Source organism: Panthera uncia (genome assembly GCF_023721935.1).
Source record: "Panthera uncia isolate 11264 chromosome B2 unlocalized genomic scaffold, Puncia_PCG_1.0 HiC_scaffold_24, whole genome shotgun sequence".
In the NCBI taxonomy this organism is placed as follows: domain Eukaryota; kingdom Metazoa; phylum Chordata; class Mammalia; order Carnivora; family Felidae; genus Panthera; species Panthera uncia.
In genome coordinates, this window is record NW_026057580.1 from 11,480,175 (window position 1) to 11,503,682 (window position 23,508).

General features: G+C 47.6%; 2 protein-coding genes and 1 long non-coding RNA gene across 7 annotated transcripts; 1 reads left to right on the forward strand and 2 right to left on the reverse strand.

Annotated features, from left to right (window-relative positions):
* Nucleotides 1–602: 602 nt before the first annotated feature.
* TUBB (tubulin beta class I) lies at nt 603–4,251 on the reverse strand. Its single transcript, XM_049653689.1, has 4 exons — nt 4,008–4,251; nt 2,529–2,637; nt 2,143–2,253; nt 603–1,844 (listed from the first exon to the last, which is right to left on the reverse strand). The coding sequence occupies exons 1-4, from the start codon at nt 4,062–4,064 to the stop codon at nt 787–789; spliced, it is 1,335 nt and encodes a 444-aa protein (XP_049509646.1). The 5' UTR covers nt 4,065–4,251; the 3' UTR covers nt 603–786.
* Nucleotides 4,252–6,264: 2,013 nt separating this feature from the next.
* On the forward strand, nt 6,265–20,787 carry MDC1 (mediator of DNA damage checkpoint 1). 5 transcript variants are annotated; one of them, XM_049653675.1, is made up of 15 exons: nt 6,265–6,548; nt 8,382–8,520; nt 9,072–9,452; nt 9,538–9,607; nt 9,893–11,358; nt 12,111–12,176; nt 12,345–12,434; nt 13,145–13,921; nt 14,027–14,070; nt 14,538–16,571; nt 16,653–16,772; nt 16,901–17,083; nt 17,314–17,439; nt 17,551–17,661; nt 19,252–20,787. In XM_049653675.1, exons 2-15 carry the CDS (start codon nt 8,385–8,387, stop codon nt 19,417–19,419), a joined length of 5,772 nt encoding a protein of 1,923 aa, XP_049509632.1. In that variant the 5' UTR covers nt 6,265–6,548; nt 8,382–8,384; the 3' UTR covers nt 19,420–20,787. The 5 variants fall into 5 exon arrangements, with proteins under 5 accessions (XP_049509632.1, XP_049509631.1, XP_049509634.1 ...); XM_049653674.1 differs by lacking the exon at nt 6,265–6,548 and adding an exon at nt 6,555–6,709; XM_049653676.1 differs by lacking the exon at nt 6,265–6,548 and adding an exon at nt 6,723–6,897.
* Nucleotides 20,293–23,481, reverse strand: LOC125938498 (uncharacterized). Its single transcript, XR_007462721.1, has 3 exons — nt 23,114–23,481; nt 22,278–22,419; nt 20,293–20,538 (listed from the first exon to the last, which is right to left on the reverse strand). It is a non-coding gene; the product is annotated as an uncharacterized LOC125938498 (long non-coding RNA).
* Between the last annotated feature and the right edge of the window lie 27 nt (nt 23,482–23,508).

The following is a 23,508-nucleotide window of genomic DNA, read 5'->3' on the forward strand; positions in this document are numbered from 1 at the left end:
ATGGCAGGGCTAGGTTTGTAAGAAAAAGTGGGGATGGGGAGGGCCTTTCTGGAGGCTTTAGGGACCAAAGTCAGTCGCTCTTCCCCCTTTTGGCCTTCTTCTCCAACCATGGGAAAAGGAATCCAACATGTGAAAGAGGTTGCATAGAAGAGGGAAGGATCCCACTCAACAGAGTGGGCAGACCCCTACAAAGGAAATAGGACAGAGCTTGGAAGGGGACTAAAAATGGAGATAATACTGTTAACACCTTCCCTAAAGCTGAGAAATAACAGGGAAATTCCCGGAAATCAGGACTTCAATAGCCTGTATAGCCTTCCCCAAAACCGCTCTGGAATAGAAAACCCTAACCCTTCCTTATAGGTACCCCTACCTGTTATGAAGTGGGTTGGTTTCCTTTCCCTTGGGCTACCACATGGGCTTAGGATGGTGGCCATCTACTGGGTTTTCAGCATATGGTTCTAAATGAGATCTAATGAATTCCAGCTTCTTAAACAAAGGGAAATATCAACTGGACAGATGAGAGAAATGTATACCTAAGGGGAATACCAGGTTACCCAGAATGGCAGAAATCTAGGTTTTCCCAAAGTGGAAGAGAGGAGACATTCAACAAACAACAAATATTTATTGAGCGCCTATTATGTGCCAGGCACTGTTCTAGGAACCCCCCTCCAAAAAAGGAAAAACAAAAAACAAGATAGAGGCAGAAAATGCAAATTCTGAGGGAGAGGACAGGGGCAGTTGAGGAAGAAGGCTGAGGGAACAGAGAAGGCTACGGTGATGATGCTCTTAGGCCTCCTCTTCAGCCTCCTCGCCAAAATCCTCTTCTTCTTCTGCGGTGGCATCCTGGTACTGCTGGTACTCGGAGACAAGGTCGTTCATGTTGCTCTCAGCTTCAGTGAACTCCATCTCGTCCATGCCCTCACCTGTGTACCAGTGGAGGAAGGCCTTGCGCCGGAACATGGCCGTGAATTGCTCTGAGATGCGCTTGAAGAGCTCCTGGATGGCCGTGCTGTTGCCGATGAAGGTGACTGCCATCTTGAGGCCACGGGGTGGGATGTCACAGACAGCCGTCTTGACATTGTTGGGGATCCATTCCACGAAGTAGCTGCTATTCTTGTTTTGCACATTGAGCATCTGCTCATCTACCTCCTTCATGGACATCCGCCCACGGAAGACAGCAGCTACAGTGAGGTAACGGCCATGGCGGGGGTCACAGGCAGCCATCATGTTCTTGGCATCGAAGACCTGCTGGGTGAGTTCAGGCACAGTAAGGGCCCGATACTGCTGGCTTCCACGGCTGGTCAGAGGTGCAAAGCCAGGCATAAAGAAGTGGAGACGTGGGAAGGGCACCATGTTAACTGCCAGCTTGCGGAGGTCTGCATTGAGCTGACCAGGGAAGCGAAGGCAGGTGGTGACACCGCTCATGGTGGCTGAAACAAGGTGGTTCAGGTCCCCGTAGGTTGGAGTGGTCAGCTTGAGAGTGCGGAAGCAGATGTCATAAAGGGCCTCGTTGTCAATGCAGTAGGTCTCATCTGTGTTCTCTACCAATTGATGGACGGAGAGGGTGGCATTGTAGGGCTCAACCACAGTGTCAGACACTTTGGGTGAAGGTACCACGCTGAAGGTGTTCATGATGCGGTCAGGATATTCTTCTCGGATCTTGCTGATGAGCAAGGTGCCCATTCCAGAGCCTGTGCCCCCACCCAGTGAGTGGGTCAGCTGGAAGCCCTGCAGGCAGTCACAGCTCTCGGCCTCCTTCCGTACCACATCCAAGACTGAGTCAACCAGCTCAGCCCCCTCTGTGTAGTGGCCCTTGGCCCAGTTGTTGCCTGCCCCAGACTGACCTGGAATGGGGTCAGGAGGCAATCTTGGTTAGTGAGGTGAGAGATAAAAGACCAAATTCCACCTTCAACTTTTGGAAAAATGTCCATGAATGTGCCTTCTTTCTCACTCACCTGTGATATACCGCCCCCCCCCATTATTTACAACCTAGGGTAGTCACTATCAACACCCTGCATTAGAGATTTCAGAACACAGCCCCAGGTAAGCTCTCCAGTATAACAATTATCTCCTAATTCTTCCTGTTTCCTTCATACTAGTAAATTGAACAGCACATTATCTACTAATATGTGTATAACTCACCGAAAACAAAGTTGTCTGGTCTGAATATCTGCCCAAAAGGACCTGAGCGAACAGAGTCCATGGTCCCTGGTTCTAGATCCACCAAGATAGCACGAGGAACATATTTGCCACCTATATGGAAGAAAGTAGAGTAAAAATTGGCAGACAAGATAAATTGGGGCTGGGAGACCAAGGACCCAAACTTGTGATTCCAAGTGCTGCCACCAGGGGGCAGGAGAGCCAATCTTTTGCTCCACGGGGAAGTCAAATTAAGTTGAGTTCTCCTTTAAAAAAAAAAAAAAGATAGACCCATCCGAAGGTGGTAAAGGGTTCTCCAGGGCTGGAAAGAGACCCCAGAGAAGGGGGAGAGGAGATAGGAGGCAAACTTCCCAGGCTCCCGCCCTTACCTGTAGCTTCATTATAGTACACGGAGATGCGGTCCAGCTGCAGGTCGCTGTCACCGTGGTAGGTACCGGTGGGGTCAATGCCATGTTCATCACTGATTACCTCCCAGAACTGCCGAGGGAAAACAATGAGACCTCAAAAGCTCTGGTCCCAGCCAATTAGGCTCCCCCGATCCACACATTTTAATCCCAGACACCCCGGTGGTGAGCCTGGTTCTAGGGCCCGGTATTCCCATCTGCCTGCCACTTCCTTCCACGAGCCACCCGCAGGTTTCACTGCTTGGGATGTGAACGGAGTTGCGGCTGAGGATGCCCGGCGATAGCAGGAAATTGTGGGGTGGGAGTGTGCCGAGGGGGATGGAGGCGGCAGACCAGACTGGACAAGCGCACCTCCCGGACTTGTACAAAGGGCAAGGGGTAGAGAAAGCAGCAGCTGCTGCGGTGGACCACCCTCCCTCCACGATTGAGGCGCACGCGCGCGCCGTGCCACTGACAAAGGGTGCGTCGCGCGTGGGCGGGGGCGCGAATTCCGCGCGAGGCGGGGCTCAACTCGGACTAGCGCGCCCCCAGCCGGTCGGCAGGGCCGCATTGTCCCCGCGCGCCAGGGGCGCCCGGCCCCGCCCTTCTGCTACAACGTAGCAGCAGCACTTCCTCCCCGCCCTTCCCCCGCTACACTGTAACGGCGCGCAAAAAAAAAAAAAAAAAAAAAGAAAAAAGAAAAACCACCACTCCCCAACTCTGCCTTGGTTGGCCTCGGTATTTTATTCCTTGGCTAGCTTTTAAGCCCTCGCTTTAAATACGGATTATCTTCCTTTCTCCCCCTGGTTATTCCTGAGGGACCCTTTAAAGAAAAGGACTCTCCCGCCCTCTTTCCCGGTATCTGTTCACGCCCTAAAAGGGTCTCTTTACGGGAGATGAAAGGAAATAAAATTAATTCAGCACCTATTAGTCTTCCATCCACGAAGAACTACGGGGCCGCCCCTCAGGGATCGCGGGCGCGCGAGATGCCTATCTTTTGCGAAGGGCACCGCTCAGCGCAGCCCACCCTGGCGCAACGCGTCCCCCAGCCCACGGGTGGGATTCGAGCTCTCCGCAGCCGCCGCCCAACCTCTCTCCTTCCCCCTCCGACGAAACCCAGCCAAGGGGGATGCACATGGGGGAAACCTCGCTTCGCTTTGTCTCGAACCGTTTCCGCATCTTCCTCCCTCCCCGGTCCTCAGACCGTTAGAACACTTTCAGGTAAAATCTTACAGAACCCGAAAGGTACTTAATAGCTTTCCCAAAATAAGCCAGCCAAGAATTCCCCATTTTTCAAAAGCGAAATCTAGCTACAGAGGTCTATTATGTATAGAAAACTTTTGGGGGGCAAAGTTCAACTATGGATGAAATGCAAATATATCCCACAACTATTCTTCATCATTTATCTGGACTTTTTCCATCTCAAAAGAAATATAATTAAAAGAAGAGGTTTAAAATCCTTACCTTGGCACCGATCTGGTTGCCACACTGACCGGCCTGGATGTGCACGATTTCCCTCATTGTTAAAATTTATTTTAAATTTTTTGCTCGCCTCAAGATGTGTAGGGGGCAAGAAAATGATACGGAATTTTTTTTCTATACTGCTAGTCGCAGGCTGGAAGGATGGGACGTGTCCCGGAGCCTAGAGCAGCGAGGTCCGAACGCAGCTGCAGGAAGGTTCTGAGAGGGAGAAAGAAGAGGGGAGGGCAAAGGAGGGAAGGCGGGCAGGGCGGGGCGCGCGTGCGCCCAGGCTGGGAGGCGGGAGAACGCGCCCCGCGCCGCGGTCCCGAGACAAAGCCTTATCTAGGCTGGCCCTGATTAGTCGATGCCACTCACGTATGAGACGTCCATTGGTCTCTGCTTGGATGGAGGAACGCAGGCCTCACTGGGAGTTGTAGTCCTCCATTGTTGTCCACGCTGGAAAAGGAAGGGAGGGATGGGTGGATACTGGATTTTTGGTTTGGGTTTTGTTTTTTGTTTTGATGAAAAGTGATCTTGCGCAAGATTTCTTTCCCCCATGCCTGAGTTTTTGTACTAAGAGGGAGTAGTTTTCGGGGACACACTAAGTGGGAACCCTAGGGTGCCAGGCGTTGGAAGGTGGAGTGGGCACGCCCCGAACGCTCCCTGCTGCGGTAGCTCTTGGGAAGAGAGGGCCGCTTAGCTCAGCGAAAACGGGAGAAATGCGGCACCCTGCTCTGCTAACGGCTGGTCCTTTGGTGCCCCTAGGCATGAGCGCCAGTGAGCCGCTGCTCCCCCAGATAGAAAGAGCGTATTGCCTCTCTATTTCTTTGTAAGTTTTCTAATGATAATGTTTAGAAAGAAACCAAATTGCAGCAAGGGCTTTTTAGAAGAGAGATATAATTGTCTGAGGGTGTGTTCAAAGAATAAGTTGAATGGTTTAGAGAAACTGTATCTGGAATCTGTGAAGCCAGAAGTCTTTGTCTACGTGTAACGGGTTCTGGGCCTTAGAGCAGCACTAAAGACGCTTTTTGTCACAGAACTGTTGAGATGAAGTGCGTGGTAGAATTTTAGTGTCTTCCAGCCTGCCTCTCTAGACACTTCAGTGGAACTGTTTTTCAGTTTGCTGAATTCACTGACTAGGTGGCTGGTCATTGCAATCTTTCAAAAGCCTCAGGATTGAAACAAAAGAGGGGAGCTGATGGGAGAAAATTGGATGGGCTCAAGTCAGGGTAGCATGCCTCTTCTTAGGGGTTAATTCGTTTGATAGAAACTAGGTATCCAACAAACCAGAAGCTACGGATACAAAAAGAGTAAAAATTAGCTCCCGGGTCTTCAGGATCTTGCAATTTGATGGGAAGTGTGTAAACAATGGAGTGTGGTAAGCACTGTAACAATATGGGACAACAAGATCATTCACAATCCATTCAACACATTTCTCCTCACCTAAAAAAATAAACATCAAGTTGTATAAGACCCCCTCTACCCACTAAAAAGAGAATATTTCATGTTTTGGAGCATGATCACCATGAAAGCAGTTATTTTGTGGTAGTGGGGAGGGCTCAGAATTTAGAATTAGAGGACTTGTTTCAAGTTGTCTCTACCTAACATTAGCTGTAGGAACCTCGGGAGGTCCGCGCAGACCTTCAATTCCTTCTGTAAAATCTACTTCTCCTTATTTGATTGTTGTGGTCGGAAGAAAGTGAGATAAAGAATGCAAAAAGACTCCCTAAATTATACACATATCGAATTGTTACTATACTCTTCTCCTCTTAGTATGAGATCATGAAATAGATGATTTTATCATCCTTTCTACACCTCTTGAAAGACCTTGGTCAACCTTTAAGATAGTTAACAAAACAGTTCTCTCTCTTCGCCTACGGATCCTTAGGAAAATGACCTCCAAATGTCCATCAGGGATGTATTCTCAGGGAGCAACAGACATGACTTCTACTAAAAAAGCCAAATCAGAAGGAAATGAAGTTCCATGAGGGAGTCCTCAAGCGCCACGCCTACGGGCCGTTCTCCAAACTGCAGCCTCCAGCCACGACTGCAACCCACACCTCATTTTCATTTCTCATGAGTCAGCGGACTCCATGTCTCGGAGGACTGGGGAAGGGCTCTCTGGTTGCAGTAAACGCATCCGGCAATGACTATGGTAAGCCCCTCTATCCGCCGGCGGCAGCCAGACTCTGTGGTTGCGGTTTGGAAATCTACGCGGGAAGTGGGCGGTGGGTGGTGAAGCGGTGGTGGGTTGTGCCTCGGAGCTGTCCAATCGAGGTGCGCGATTCTGTGCGCACAGAGCAACCTCCGATTGCCGCCTCCCTCAACCGATTTCGGGTTCCCGGGAGAAGCAGCCCCTTGAAGCTGTTAAGGGTGGGGGCGGGGCTTTGTGTCTCGGCGTTGGGAGCTTCGTCAATCGTCGCGCAGCAGGGCTGTGAAAGACAGCAGCAGGAGCCAATCAGCGAATCGGCTCCCTCCCGGCACGAGCTCTAGCGCCACTGGGTCGTGGCCGTTACTGGTGGCGCGCGCGGGGACTCAAAGTAGGTGAGTTCTGGGGGCCTCGCCCACGACTCCTCGGGTGCCATCTTTGTTCTCCCGGAGGGCGGGAGGGGCGTGCCTTGGGTGCGACTGGGCGGAGGATACTTGGAAGTTTGCTTCTCGGATTGTAATACTCATCCTTACTTGACGCTCCTCCCCGAGTTTAGGTATGAGACATTGGGCCTGGAGGGAACCCACTGGGGTAGGGATCAAAGATGGTGGTCCACTGGATTGGAGCCAAGGGTCCCGGGCTCCCGCCGAATCCTCCAGTCTTAAGGACGGAGTTAGCACTGTCCCCATGGACGCGTCCTACTTTCCCTGTCAACAATTAACCTCTGGGATGGCATCCTTCTAAGTGAGTTCCACCCATCCTGTTTTGAGTTTTCATCCCCTTTCAACAGGAGGGCAGGGTTAATTTTATGTTTGGTTTGAACAGTACCAGGTACACAATAGGTACTGTCGAGCGAATATGGTGTGCCCTAGGGGAAAAGACACAGTTCTGCTGGTCCAGTTCTCGAGAGGGTGTGTGAAGGCAGAAATGGAAAGTACTGGTTACAATATAGTGAGAAAGGTTAGGGGAAAGACAAGTTTACTGACCACTGTGGAACATGTGGGTACACAAAGAACACCAGAAAGCAGGGAAGACTCCAGGAAAGGCTTTGTTGGAAGTGACATTTGAATTGAATCATAAATCATGGGTAGGAGTTGGATCAGAAAACTAGGAGTTAAGGGCCAAGGTACTGGCTAAAGCATGCAGGTGTGGGAGACAACAGGAACTGTGTTGGGAAATTGGGGAGAAGGTCCATATGGCTGAACCATAGGCTTTGGGGGAGGGGAGCATACATTGTAGGACCTGAGGTTCAGATCATGGAAGGTCTTGCTATGGAGTTGAGATTTTACTTTATTCTGTGGGCATGAAAAGCCACCAAATGTTAAACAGAGGATGGACAGTATCTTGGTGATCTCGGGCAAGTTCTTGAACCCATGTATGTTGCAGTTTCCTAATCCGAGAAATAGAATGTAGTAATAGTTGTTTACAAGATTCTTGTGAGGACTGAATCTGTATATATAAATATATGTACTTATATGTATATATGTACATATATAGAGATAGGTAGATAGATATAAAGTAACTAGAGCAGTGCTTCACACATAGCAAGCATGTATGTATATCAGCTGTTAGGATTCTTTGAAGTTTACTCTGATCATACTGAGATGTTCTGGTAAAGTGTAAAAACCATGGGCTTTGCCTCCAGAAGCATATTTATTCTTGTCCTTTCCACCTACTTGCTATGTTATTCTGAGCAACTCATTTAATATTTTTAGCATTACTTTCCTAAATGCATGCCTCCTATGTCTGCTATGCCTGACATATAACACAATGCCCAACACATAGTTGATGCTTAGCATAATTTGGCTCCCTTTGAAATGTTTTTTTTTCAAACTGTGTGTTGCAAATCAGCATTTAAAAAATAGAGAACGGGAATGAAAACTATCAGTATATTGTATATCCTAAGGCAAACATTGTTTCTGAAAATGTTTGTCTCTGTACGTAAGCACGTGTGTTTGTATATATTTGTGTACTTGGGACCTTGTAATATTTATCCCCCACCAATATTTATTTTTTATCATAGTCACAAATTTTTATTTAGTTTTGAGAGAGGGAGAGCATGTCCATGTGTGTAAGTGGGGGAAGGGCAGAGAGAGAGGGGGACAGAGGATTCAAAGCTGGCTTTGTGCTGACAGCATAGAGCCCAATGTTGAGCTCCAACTCACTAACCATCACAAATATTTTTTAAATGTTGTGATAGAGATGATGATAATGTGTTTCTTTCCCAGGTCATGGAAGACACCCAAGCTATTAACTGGGAGGTTGAGGAAGAGGAGGAGAAAGAGATACCCAGTGAATCCTTGGGGTGTAGCTTGGAGCCCGTAGGACGACTGCATATCTTCAGTAGTGCCCATGGACCAGAAAAAGGTCAGAGGTTATTAGATGCTCGAGTACTGACACAGGCCCCTTATTTTTATGGGGAGGTAGTTGGAAGGTTGCAAGAAGCTTATATATATTTCAAGGAGATCTGAAAATGTTTTTCACTGGGAATGGAGAAGAGGGGGCTGATTGAGTTGATTGTTCCAGGCAAGTGCCCTGGACTCAATGGGCTCAATTTTACTTTGGTAGGAGAAGGTGAAGAGATTCAGATAGAAATTGAGCATAGTCTGGAAATGGATGGTGGTGATGGTTGCACAACAATGTGAGTGTACTTAATGCCCCTGAACTGTACACTTAAAAATGGTTACATGGTAAATTTTAACATATATTTTACCACAATAGAAAAAAACCCAATATGGATGGATGGATATTGACAATGAATAACATTGCTTATATTCTTCAATACTTAGGTGTACTACAGCCTTTATTTTCTTATGTATGTGGAGACCTTGAGTTAGTAGTGGGGTACTTAACAGGAATATTTTCCTGATAGCAGGCCAAGACTCTGGCCTTAATCTATCTACCTCTCTAATTCTTAGATTTCCCTCTGTATCTCGGGAAGAATATGGTAGGCCGAATGCCTGATTGCTCTGTGACCCTGCCCTTTTCATCCATCTCCAAACAACATGCAGTGATTGAAATCTTGGCCTGGGACAAGGCACCTGTCCTTCAAGATTGTGGCAGCCTCAATGGTACTCAAGTCCTAAGGCCTCCTAAGGTCCTAAGCCCAGGGGTGAGTCATCGGCTGAGGGACCAGGAGTTGATTCTCTTTGCTGACTTGCCCTGCCAGTACCATCGCCTGAATGTTCCCCTGCCCTTTGTTTCCCGGGGCCCTCTAACTATAGAAGAGACACCCAGGGTACAGGGACGAACTCAACCCCAGGGACTCCTGTTGGCTGAGGACTCAGAGGAGGAAGTAGGTATGTTTGTGTATTGGGAGGGTGGGTGAGAAGATGGGGATGGTGAGTTTAAAATAGTCAACTTACTCCTTTCTATTCTTTATAGATTCTCCTTCAGAAAGGTGTGTGGTGAAAGAACCAAGAACCTGCCCTCTAGCTGCAGTGGTTCCAGAGAGGTGAGTGCAGAAGACCAGATACTTGAGTCTTCAAAAGGAGGAGGAACCAGGGCTATAGGATCCATCTCTGAGAGATGATTATCATGAAAGTGGGGCCGGGGAATTGCACATAGTCTTTTGCTCAGCTGAACTTTCATTAACCTGACGTGCCAAGTAGAGAACTAATTGCTGGAGAGAAAAAAACAGCTACTGCCTTGTGTCTGCTCTCAGGGAGCTCCCTGTTGAGTAGAATATTCCTTCTTGGGAAACATGCTTTAGATTCTTTCCTTTCTGTTCCCTTCACAGTGATGAAGAGGGGCCTTCCCCTGCCCCAGATGGCCCTGGGCCACCTTTTGTATTCAACCTGGACAGTGACACAGATGAGGAAGAAAGTCAACATCCAGCATCAGGAGAGGCCTCCTCAACTGCCAGAGGAGGCTCCACTACAGAGACAAAACAGTCTACAGCTATGGCAACTGAAATCCAGCTTGAAAAGAATCAGTGTTCAGTAAAAGAGAGAAACAATGACACAGAAGTTGAAAGGGATGCAAGGAATGGGGTGGTTTCACTTGGGGTGATACTGGAGAGGAACCAACCTACTGGGGAAGACAGTGACACAGATGTGGATGATGAGAGCAGGCCTCCAGGAAGGCCTGCTGTGGTCCATTTGGAAAGGGCTCAGCCTTCTGACTTCATAGACAGTGATACTGATGTGGAAGAAGAAGAGATCCCTGCAACCCCAGCTGTAGATCCTATGAAGAAGAGGCAAATCTTCCATGGAATTAGTACAGAGAGTCCTCGGACACATGCCTTGGTACATCTACAGGAGAGCCCAACTGGTAATGATACAGATGTGGGGGAAGGTGAGATCCAGCTGGCAGTCCCTCTAGAGAGAAGCCAAGCCTCTGTGGTGATTGACAGCAATACAGATGGTGAGAAAGAAGTCTTAGCAGCACTCGCTTTGGCACATCTGAAAGAGAGCCGAGCCACTACATGGAACAGAGATACAGATTTGGAAGAGGACAGGGCCCAACCTGTGGCCCTTCTGGAGCAAAACCAAACCTCTACTGGGAGAGACAGCGACACAGACATGGAGGAGGAGGGGCTCCCAATGGAAAAGAGAGGAACTGTTTTCAAGGGTCACACAGACCAGGCATATTCAGAAAACAGGCAACCTCCTCCCCAAAACAGTGATCTAGGGGTGGACAAAGATAAGAGCTCACTTGGGGTCCATCTGGAGAGAAGCCAAGCCTCTGCCACAGTGGACATCAACATACAAGTGAAGGAGAAAGTCCCACCAGGGTCAGCTGTTATACTTGTGGAGAAGCATCAGGTGCCTGTGGTATGGACAGATCAAACAGATGTGGAAGTAGAAGAGGGCCAAGCAAAGCTGCCTGTGATGCATCTAGAGGAAGCCCAACCTCCATCTGGGGACTGTGAGACAGGTGTGGAGGGCATATCCTTAGCAGCTTCAGTGGTGGCAGATATAAGAAAGAGCCAGCTTCCAGCAGAAGAGGATGCTGGGGCAAAGAGGGCTGTAACTGTTCTTGAGCACAAGAGAGATCTTGAGGCGAGGGCCCAGGGTGGGTCACTTGTGTCACAGGTGGAGCAGGATCACCTCCCTGTCTCGAGGGAGGACATTAATGATCTGGTGGTCACAGGCACTTCAGGGAAATCCATCCAGCCACAGAGAGAGGGAACCCAGACCTCCATAGAAAGGGAGAGAGAACCACATATGGACAGGACCCAGGACTCTGGAGACAACCACGGTGGTAAGTGCTGGCCTTCTCCCTTGACCCCTAAAAGAAAGAATGCTTATAGAGTATCTTAGTCCATTTGGGCTGCAATAACAGAATACTGGTGGCTTATAAATAACAGAAATTTATTTTTCACACAGTTGTGAAGGCTGGTAAGTCTAAGATCAAAATGCCAGATTGGTCATGTTCTGGTAAAGACTTGCTTCCTTGTTCATAGGCAGCTGTGTTCTTACTATGTCCTCACATGGCAGAGGGCACAAGGGAACTCTCTGGGGTCTCTCTTTTTTTTTTTTTTTTTAATTTTTTTTTTTTTTAACGTTTATTTATTTTTGAGACAGAGAGAGACAGAGCATGAACGGGGGAGGGGCAGAGAGAGAGGGAGATACAGAATCTGAAACAGGCTCCAGGCTCTGAGCGGTCAGCAAAGAGCCCGACGCGGGGCTCGAACTCATGGACCGCGAGATCATGACCTGAGCCAAAGTCGGATGCTTAACCGACTGAGCCACCCAGGCGCCCCTCTGGGGTCTCTTTTTAAGGGTACTAGTCCCATTTACGTGTGTTCTATTCTTATGTACTAATCATCTCCCTAAGGCCCCACCTCCTAATAAACTCACTTTGGAAATTATATTTCAGCATATGAATTTGGGGGATACACACATTTGGTCCATTGCAGAAGGATTTGGGTTAGGGAGAAAATGGTAGAGAGAGTAAGGAATTAAGGGTCAGGTAGAGTTTTTATTATCTGTCCTCTATTCTTCCTCCACCAGATTCTGAAGACCTGGACCTACAGGCTACTCAGTGCTTTGTGGAGAGAGACAATCAGAATCTGGAAGGTGAGGACATCCATGTCATGTGGATGTTGGTGCAGGTGGGACCTGGGAGCCCAAAATGGTGGTCCTTGAAGGTTGTGAAAGCTAGCATGGGTGAGGCAAGAAACCAGGAATGGGACCCTGGAGTTCTGTGGAGGAGCTGTGCTTGAGTTGGCTTTTCTTGTGCAACAGCCCAGAGCATGGAGGATGAAGCCACCCAGGCGTTTCTGGTTACTCTACCCCAAGAGCCTGGTCCTTCCTGCCGTAGCTTCCAGGATACAGGTATAAGCTATTCTGTCTTTCATGCCCCTAACTTGGCATCATTGCTTTCTCCCTCTACATGCTTTTTTCATATTGTTTGACTTTTGCTGATGTTTCTCCATCTCCATCATCTTTTTAAATTTTTTTTTTTAAGTTTATTTATTTATTTGAGAGAGGGAGAGAGAAAGAATCCCCAGCAGGCTCTCGTTGTTAATGCAGAGCCTGATGCAAGGCTCAATATCCCGAATCATGAGATCATTACCTGAGCTGAAATCAAGCCGGACACTTAACCAACTGAGCCACCCAGGCGCCCCTCCCTCATTTTTAAAGAGGCTGCTATGAGAACTTTTTTTTTTTAACTTTATTTATTTATTTTGAGAGAGAACGAGCTGGAGAGGGGCAGTGAGAGAGGGGGATAGAGGATCCGAAGCGGGCTCTGTGCTGACAGCAGAGAGCCTGATGTGGGGCTTGAGCTCATGAACCACAAGATCATGACCTAAGCCAAAGTTGGATGCTTAACCAACTGAGCCACCCAGGCACCCCTATGAGAATTTATGTACGTGTGTGGGGTCTTATTTTTTAGAGAAATACTAAATGTTATAACTGTCCTCCTTATTCCCAACTTTCCTTTAATAATCCATTTAGGTTTATTATTCATGAATTTATCTTAATCTTTTCTCAACCTGTTACATTTTCAATCTGTATCTCTCTCTCTCCCTCTCTCCTTCCAGGTACCTTGGATGAGCCGTGGGAGGTCTTGGCAACACAGCCATTCTGTCCGAGAGAGTCTGAGGCCCCTGAGCCCGAGCCCATTGTTGCTCCTCTTGATGCCCATGGATCCTGCCTCTCTACACCTTGGACAATACCACAAGGCCAAAATCCAGGAAGCCCAGTTCACATAGAGCCATTGGGGATTCAGGACAAAGGGATGCAGACTATGGAGAAAGACATGGGGATACCAAGAGAAGCAGCAGAGGGGGTGGCCCCTGAGAGAGGACCATTGGACAGGGAAACTGAGAACCTGCCATCAGGAGAACAAGAAGATGTGATAGGAGAAGAAGAGTTAACCAGAGGGATACAGGTGTTAGCTAGAGATACTCAAGGACAAGAGTCTGACCAAAAGGTGAAAATTGCAAGTATTAAAAGAAATATGGAGAGTTTGAACATAGAAATTGAGATAACCAGGGAAATACAAGAGAAAGAGATAGAAAAGCAGATTCTTGCAAGAGAAATATTTGAGAGAGAAACAGAGAAACTAGTACTAGAGAGAGAGGGTGAGCCAAATGGATTAGGAGTTGAGGTACCGGAAGTAATACTGGAGAGAGGCCCACAGAGAGGGGAGACTGAGAAAGGGAGCCAGGACCAGGAAGGGCAAGCCTCCAGTCCAACACTAGAGCTTGAAACAGGGACAGGCGGTCATCAGGGACTTGCTTCAGCCTCAGTAGCTTCTGGGAGCCAGTCAGGTGGAGGAGAGGGAGTCCCAATGAACCCCAGGAGGCAGCAGAGAGGTAAGTGAAGACAGAGGGGAACTCCAGGTTAGCCTTCGTGCTAATCAACCCCCAAGTGACTGACTGCTTAGACTTCAGCTACACTTGTTTTTACTTTCTGTCTAGGCCACTTGACTTGTGAGGTGCCACCTGCTGAGAAGGCCTTCGGGGTGAGAGCTGCTGTTTCTGCCTCCTATTCCACTGTTCCTTCCCCTGACCTTGCTCCAATCTACTCCTTTCTCTGTCTTCCCAGTTTTAATCTGTTGTCACCACTCCTTAGTTGGTTTCTTTCCCTTTCCCTTGGCACCTGTCATTTTCTGTATCTGTTTTTCAAGTTCTGTCTCCCTGTACCTAACTCAGAATATCCATTTTTTTTGTGTCTTTTCCCTCTTTTTTCCAACCATCCTCTTATTGCCATCATCCATCTATGGAGAACACTATTCTAGCATGAGGCGGGGTCTGTGGGAACGAGGACTGCTCCCTCCCCAGGAAGTTTCCAGTCTTAGGAAGGGAGGTCATAGACAAGTGAAATGCCAGGAACACAGTCTAACCATAAACAAGTATCAAGAACAGTATTCAAGTACTGTCTTTCTTCTTTCTGCCTCTTCCTCCCTCACTTGCTTCTATTTCTCCTCAGGGTGATCAGGAATCCACAGATGCTTGTCAGCCTCCTGCAGTACCTGAAGCTTCAGCCCCACACCAAAACCCCCTCCTCTTTCAGAGTCAAAAACATCCTGTGCCTCAGCCCTTCTGTTCTTCCTCTCCATCTTCTTTAGAGCCCATTCCCAGGACCAGGCAAAACAGGAATCAAAAAGTTCCAGAGACTCCCTTGCCAAAACCCAAAGTCAGGCTCCGAGGGTCCTCCAGGAAGACACCCTCTCCAGTTTCTTCTGTAGCCCTTGAACCTCATACTGCCATTCCCACAGACCAACCCCTCAGTGCTGAGCCCACATCTCAGGTCACTCGGGGCAGGAGACGTAGGTCCTCTGTGAAGACCCCTGAACTGGTTGTCCCCACAGCCCCTGAGCTCCAGCCTTCCATTTCCAAAGACCAGCCTGTCACCCCTGAGCCCACATCGCGGATCACTCGGGGTAGGACACAAAGGTTCTCTGTCAAGGCCCCTGAACTAGTTGTCCCTACAGCCCCTGATGTTGAGCCTTCCACCTCTAAAGACCAGTCTGTCACTCCTGAGCTCATATCTCAGGACAGGACACATAAATTTGTAAAAACCCCTGAACCGGTTATTTCCACAGCCTCTCAGCTCCAGCCTTCCACCTCCAAAGGCCAGTTTGTCATCACTGAGTCTGTATCTGGGGCTACTCAGGGCAGGGCACGTAGGTCTTGTGTCAAGACTCCCAAAGCAATTGTCCCCACAGCCCCTGAGCCCCAGCCTTCTACTTCCAAAGACCAGCCTATCACCCCTGAGCCCACATCTCGAGTCACTCGAGGCAGGACACGTGGGTCCTCTGTCAAGATCCCTCCTGAATCAACTGTCCCCACGGCCCCTGAACTCCAGCCTACCACCTCCAAAGACCAGTCTGTCCTCACTGAGCCCACATCTGGGGCCACTCATAGCACGATACCTAGGTCTTCTGTCAAGATTCCTGAGCTAGTTGTCCCAACAGCTCCTGAAGTCCAGTCTTCCATCCCCACAGACCAGTCTGTCACCCCCAAACCCACATCTCAGCGCAGGACATCCAGGTCTTTTGTCAAGACCCATGAACCAACTGTTCCCACAGCCCCTGAGCTCCAGCCTACCACCCCCAAAGGCCAGTCTGTCACCCCCAAACGTAAATCTCAGGGCAGGACACCCAGGTCTTCTAGCAAGACCCCCAAACCAGTTGTCCCCACAGTCCCTGAGCTCCAGGCTTCCACCCCCACAGACGAGCCTGTCACTCCCAAACTCACACCTCGGGCCACTCGGGGCAGGACACAAAGGTCCTCAGTCAAGACCCCTGAGCCAGTTGTCCCCACAGCCTCTGAGCTCCAGCCTTCCATCTCCACAGATCAGCCTGTCACCCCTGAGCCTACATTTCGGGCCACTCGGGGAAGGATACATAGGTCCTCTGTCAAGATCCCCCAACCAATTGAATCTATAGCCTCTGACCTTGAATCTCTCAACCCCATAGATCAACTGGTCACCCCTAAGGCTATAGCTGAGGGTGGTCAGGGTAAGACACTAAGGTCTACAGTAAGTGCTGTGCCAGTTCTTACCACCCCTGAGTCCCAGAATCCTGACCCCATAGGCCAGCCTGTTCCCCCTGAGCCCATCCCTCAAGCCAACTGCAGCAGTAAGCGGAGGGCCACAAGGAAGCATGGGTCCTTCACAGCTCCCATTGTCCATGAGCCCCACTCTGCACCCCCTGAACCTAACTCTCGATCCTCAAAGAACCAAAGACGAGCAGTGAGAGCAGTGGAGTCTCTTAGGACCATTCCCGAGCCTGCTCTTGCCCAGCTTCCTGAGGCCCCCACTCATGCTACCCAGATCCAAAAGGTAGAGGCAGCAGGCAGATCTGAGTTCACCCCAGAGCCCCAGTCTAAGCCCTCTCAGAGCCGCAAGAGGCCTTTGGCTACTGTGGATTCACCCCCACTTCAAAAACGGCTCCAACAGAAGACCGTGTCCCTCCACAAAGAGGAAGAAGATTCAGCAGAGAGCCCAAGGAAGGATAAGGTGAGGTGAGGGCTGGGGCCATGAAGCTAGGAAAGGGCTTGGAGGCTCAGAAACTCCCAGCAAGATCTTTCTCAATCCCAGGTTGCAGTGATTCCAGGACCAGGCAAGAGAAAGAGAGACCAAACAGAGGAGGAGCCCAGGGGAATCCCAAGCCGCAGCCTTCGGCGGGTCAAACCTAACCAAGAGTCCACAGCACCCAAAGTAGGAGAGAAGGGGCCTGGGGCTTGGTGGGAGACAGACATGGGAGGATGGGAGGAGACTTAGGGGTTCAGAGATAGACACTGATGGCGTGGGTTGCCGTGACCAACTTAGGCTAACTCCTTCCACAGGTACTCTTCACAGGTGTGGTGGATGCCCGTGGAGAACGGGCGGTGCTGGCCCTGGGTGGGAGTCTGGCCAGCTCAGTGGCAGAGGCTTCCCACCTGGTGACTGATCGAGTCCGCCGCACGGTCAAGTTCCTGTGTGCCCTGGGGCGGGGGATCCCCATCCTCTCCCTGGACTGGCTGCACCAGGTGAGAGGCCAGGAGGTGATAGCACACCAGCAGAGATATTGATGGCAGAAGACTGCTCACATGATGCTCTAGAAAGTAGTGAGGGGAAAGAGGGTAAAGGAAGACAAGGGAGGTGAATGAGGCAGAAAGCTTAATTCAAAGAACATTTCATAAGCTCCGTCCACATGCTAAGCAGAAGAGCTGGGTGGTAGGCTGGGCTGAGCTTTGATGCTCACTGCTGCTATCCTTAGTCCCGCAAGGCTGGTTGCTTCTTGCCCCCGGATGAATATGTGGTGGCTGATCCTGAGCAGGAGAAGAACTTTGGCTTCAGCCTTCGAGATGCCCTGAGCCGGGCTCGGGAGAGAAGGTTGCTAGAGGTGAGAGGCTGTCTTCTACCCCATGTTTCAGGCCTCCTTCCTGAGGCTCTCCAGCTGTTCATGGGCTCTCAGTGCATACATCTATGGTCTTCACTGTTTTCTTCTGCTTAGGGCTATGAGATCCATGTGACCCCAGGAGTCCAGCCACCACCACCTCAAATGGGAGAGATCATCAGCTGCTGTGGAGGCACTGTCCTACCCAGCATGCCCCGCTCCTATAAGGTATGGGTGGTATGTTTTGGGTCTAGTGAGGTGGCAGTTAAAGAGGTGGCTGGAATGGGAAAAGTTTGGAGAATACTGGTATGGATAGAAACACAGAGTAGTGAGAGGGTGGGGGTAAGCTCTGTGGTATATAAAGGGATAGGAATGTAGGAGAGGTTTGCTGATTCCAAATGGATTTTTATTTTGCATTTTTAATATTTTAAATATACACAAAGGGAGAGAGAACTTCCATATATCAATGAACCTCCACATATCAGTCACTCAGATTTAACAAGGTAGCTTAGATTTTGCTACATCGTCTGCATTTATCCCTTTTTTTTTCTTTGCTGAAGTACTTAAAAAAAAGTTTTTTAAAGTTTATTTATTTTGAAAGAGTATGAGCAAGGTAGGGGCAGAAAGAGAGGGGAGACAGATCATCCCAAGCAGGCTCTGCACAGAGCCTGATGCGGGGCTCAGACTCACAAACCATGAGATCATGTCATGGGCTGAAACCAAGAGTCAGATGCTTTACTGACCTAGCCACCGAGGCGCCCCTTTGCTGAAGTATCTTAAAGGAAACTACAAGCATCATATTATTTCCCCTTACATACTTAAAGTATACTTCTGTAAGAAATGATGTATGTTTGTTTACATAATCACAATGCCATTATTGATCCATAACAAAATTAACAATAGTTTCTTGTCATTTTCTCAGAGTCCATTAGTCAGATTTTTCCAATTGGCCAAAAATGTGTCTTTATAATTCAAGTCAAGATTCAGATGAGGTCCAAGTATTGCCACAATTGCAATCTCCTTTTTTTTTAATGGTTATTTAAAAAAACTTTTTTAATGTTTATTTATTTTTGAGAGAGAGAGAGAGACACAGTGCAAGCAGGGTAGGGGCAGAAAGAGACAGAATCTGAAGCTGGCTCCAGGCTCTCAGCTGTCAACACAGAGCCTGAGGTGGGGCTCAAACCCACGAACTGTGAGATCATGACCTGAGCCAAAGTTGGAGGCTTAACCAACTGAGCCACTCAGGCACCCCTGTTTATTTTTGAGAGAGAGTATGCTTGCACATGTGAGCAGGAAGGGGCAGAGAGAGAGGATCCCAAGCAGGCCCTGCCCTGACAACACAGAGCCCCAACTCAGGGCTCCATCTCATCACCCCTGAGATCATGACTTGAGCTGAAATAAGTTGCTTAACTGACTGAGCCACCCAGGCTCCCCTCACAATTGCATGTCTCTTAATTCTCTTTTACTCTAGAAGATCCTCCCCCCCCCCCAACCCACCCAGCCTTTCTTATTCCATTGACTTCCTGCAGAAACTATGTCAGTTGTTCTTTAGAATGTTCCAGTCTGGGTTTTTCTGTTTGCTCTTTTGCTGTGTAATTTATCTTGTTCTTCCATCTCTTACATTCCTTGTAAATTGTAGTTAATTTTAAAAGCTCGAATAAATTCAGGTTCAGTTTTTCTGGGAAGAGTACTTCCAGCAAGTGTGCTTCCTATCAGGAGGTATATTGTAGCGATGCTGAAACTGATTTGTGGACTCCAAACCTATTTCTAGGATTGTTTTTCACCCATGACTTTGTCTTTGCTCTCTGTCTTTCCCAGCCTCAGAGAGTTGTGATTACATGCTCCCAGGACTTCTCTCGATGCTCTATTCCATTTCGGGTTGGGCTGCCCATTCTCTCACCTGAGTTCCTGCTGACAGGAGTGCTGAAGCAGGAAGCCAAGCCAGAGGCCTTCATCCTCTCCACTTTGGAAATGTCATCCTCGTGAAAACATCACCACAGTACTTACTGTTTTCCCTCCCAGACCAGTAAATAAAGTGTTAGAAAAGATTTGGAAGAAAGAACCTAGGGCTTTAGAAAGAATTGGGGTATACTGACCTGATTTGTCTTGGAACATGGGTGGGGCTAAAAAGGCTTATGGATAAACAAAAAGATAGTGAGATTTTAGCCACAGTTTTTTTTTTTTTCTGTTTCTTTTTTTTTTTTTTTTTTTTTTTTTTTTTTTTAGTAAACAACCTAGTCTTTTATTTGCCCAAGGCTGGCTGTTGCAGGCACTAAGGCCCCAAAACTTCCAGAAGGGATGGAGGAGGGAGGGGCAAACCATCCTGCCTACCAGGTGCTACCTGCCCCCATCCTGCTTCCTGCAGGAAGCGGGAAAGGAGATGAAGTCTACATTTGTGCCATCAAGTATCAAGCCTGCTTTCAGATACTGTAAATACTCAGTTGCTATTGAGGAGGAAACTGAGGCACTCTGACTCCCCAGGCCTCTATCTGCCAGTCCAAGTTTTTGCCTGCTCTCTCTCTCCAGAATGAGCTGCAGGCAGCCCTTTGCTGGGGGAGGGTCTCAGGAGCCCATCTCGTGGCCTGTGTGTGGGGGAGAAGGCCAGCCAGTGTCAAGGGCTGGGGCAGCAGGAGGAGGGGTGTGTTTGGAAGAGAGCAGCTGCTAGGAGGGGGGAGTCAGCACTGAATAGGGACCCCAGCTGGGGTTCCATAATGATATCAGTGGGGGACAGCCAGAGCCCTCTGCTCTCTAGAAGGGGAAACTGAGGCAGAGACCCCTCCCATCTTTGAGAAGGGAGGGGCCTCCTATAAGCTATTCAGGTCTATTTACCATCTCCACAAAGACACTACAGCCCAGGAGTTGGAGCATGTCAGTGGTCACTCAGTGTTTAGATTGAGACACAAAGAGTGGGAGGCAGCTGGGTCACCTGATGAGACACAGATTTCTCAAATGGCCACTTAGAGTTGGGTAATCCCATTCTCAGATATCATAAGTGGCTGCCCTTAGCAGGACTGATGTACTTACTTCTGTGTGGCACACATGGTGTCCTGCCTCCTGTTTGGAAGCCATCTCTCTCCCTCTTTGACTGGGATTCTTATTCATCCTCTGAAAGAGAGTAGAAACAATTTTAGTGTCAAGAACTTGAAGGGATGCTTGGAGTAAGTAAATTTGAGGTTGGAGGTATGGAATGCTACTAAAATATTTTCCTCTCTCCTCACCCCATCTTGTTAGAAGTGTTCTTTAGTTTTGACTTTGAGCAGATCTTTGCACTTTTCTGGCCTGCTTTTCCAGTATTTATAAAATTAGAGCTTACGTTTAATTTCTGTGATAAATAAATATTCACTCTGTGCCTTATGGTGTAGTGCAGGGTTTTTTTAAACATCTTAAATTTATGTATTATTTATTTATAATCTTACATCTTATTTATGTATTTGTTTATTTTTGTCTTTAAAGTAAGCCCTACACCCACTGTGGGGCTTAAACTCACAACCCCAAGATCAAGAGTTGCATGTTCCACCAATTGAGCCATCCAGGTGCCCCTTAAATTTAAAGTTTAAAAGTTGGTTGATTTCAATGATGTGGAGAAATTGGAACCCTTATCACATATTGCTGGTGGGAATATAAAATGGTTCAGCTGCTGTGGTAAACAATCTGACAATTTCTAAAAAATTAGACAGAGAATTACCAAAAGACCCAGTAATTCCACTAGTAGGTGTGCACCCAAAAGACTTAAAACACATGTTGAAACAAATACTTGTACACAGATGTTCATATCTATACTTCATTAGAGCCAAAAGGTGAAAAGAAAAATGTTCATTAACAGGTGAATAAACAAATGTGGCATATCCACACAACAGAATATTATTCAGCCATAAAAGGAGATGAAGTATTGATTCTTGCTACAATGTTTTGAGAATGAACCTCAAAAGCATTATACTAAGTGAAAGAAGCCAGACACAAAGTCGCCTGGGATGATTCCACCTACATGAAATACTTGGAATAGGTAAATTCATAGAGACAGAGTAGAGTAGTGGTTGTCAGCAGCTGGGAGAAGGGGGAAATGGGGAGTGACTGCTTAATGGGTATAGGGTTTTATTTTGGGATGATAAAAACGCTTTGGAACTAGATAGAGATGGTGATTGCACACATTATGAATTGTATTAAATGTCACTGGATTGTTCTCTTTAAAATAGTTGTTTTTATGTTATGTGAATTTCACTTTAATAACAAAGATGGGTGATTAGTTAGTGGCTTTTCTGCAAGTAAATTATACTTAAGTTTGTAAAACTTTGGTGTAGTAGAAAGAGCATGAGCTTTGCCACTACTGCTGACTTTTAAACATATAAACATGTCTCTCTTTTTTAATGTTTATTTATTTTTGAGAGAGAGAGAGCACACACGCGCAAGGGGGGGAAGGGCAGAGAGAGGGAGACAGAATCTGAAGCAGGCTCCAGGCTCTGAGCTGTCAGCACAGTAGGACCCAAATAAATATTAGTCCCCTTGCACACTCAGAATCTTGTACTGTGTAAAACTGTCTATGGCCTTGAGGTTCATGGGACGCCTTACAGTACTAGCTGTCTCTATACTCCCATTTTAGCACTCATCTGCACCTTGACTTAGTGACATTGAAGTGCCCCAGTTTAAACTTCTGGAGAATAGAGATCTTTTCTTACACTTCCAATGAATACTATAGTAGTACAAATAATGTATTTCTATCAGGGTCCTAGCAGGAAATAACAGCACAGTCAAATTAGGATAATTGGAGAGAGTTTAATACAGTGAAAATGACAAGGAAGTTGGGAGAGTGTAGAGAAATCATAATGTTACAGTACCCTAGTACTCACAGCTCTATTGTGACCACCTCTAAGTCCAAAAGGTTGAGAGGAGAGAGCAGTTATGCAGAGAGGGCTTCCTCAATAAAAGCTGTGATTTTCATTGATTTAGTCCATTCGGGACAACCTTGAACAAGAAGGGTGAAGGGTGCATCTGGAGGGAAAACATAAGACTGGTATAGTTTACAACAGCACTGATTCAGAGGAGGGTGGGAGTACTGATCCTCCAACAGAAGGAAAGTAAAGGCTGTGGGATGCTGCCTGGCAATTTTCTCATCCATGAGCCCACAGGACTAGCAGCAACTTAGTTCTCATCTTGGTCAATTTTCTTTATATTCTTATGTCTGTAAGCTGAAGGATTTCGCTACATGATGTTCTAAGGTCCCTGCTATGGTCCTAGGTACTGTGACTAGGTCCTTAGCAACATGATGTTTAATTCAGATGGAGGAAAACCTTATTTTTACTTTGCTTTTCAAATATGTTATTCTGTAGGTATTACAAACAGGTCTGAAGGAAAAAATTCAGACAAAAGATCTTAGCGGTTTCTGACTCGTGGATGGTGGTCAGGCTTATGAGCTTGCAGAGTAAAGTCATAATTATCACAAGCTTGGGTAAAATTAACCTACTACAAAGTTTACAACACAAAATTTTCTATCACAAATATTTAACATTGTTATTCTCATGATTATAGATCAACAGCCTTTGGCATTATTAGAAATAATCTAAGTGTTACAGAGAAATTCTCTGTCCTTGGCAAGTGGAGAGAATAAGTTACAGAATAAACATTAATTTACTTTATGGTAAAATGGTCACTAACTTTTTAACAAGATACAATAGGTGATTCAGACCTTTGGGTTTTCAGCCTCGGTCAACAGTCTTCCGTTCTCTCACCGTTTCCTATTTGAAGTGTTAACCGACGCTTTGTAACCTCTGACTTTGGCTATGTTTAGTGGCTAAGGTTACAGAAAAGGGGGTTTATAATTCTCGTTTTCTACAAGAACCCTGAAAGAAACGAACGAACTGTCTTCATTTTAGATGAGACAACTAGCCGAGCTGCGACTCAACCCACACGAGTGGCTGCAGAGCAGCTACGTTTCCACTTGTCACTCAGAATTCTAACATTCCCTTCTATGACGCGGCGACCGCAGGCTCAGTCAGGGCGCCGGGACCCGCCATAGGGACAGTGTGGAAAAAAAGCGCGCGGAGAACGCACGCCGAGGCAGCGGCGCGAAGGGGCCACGCC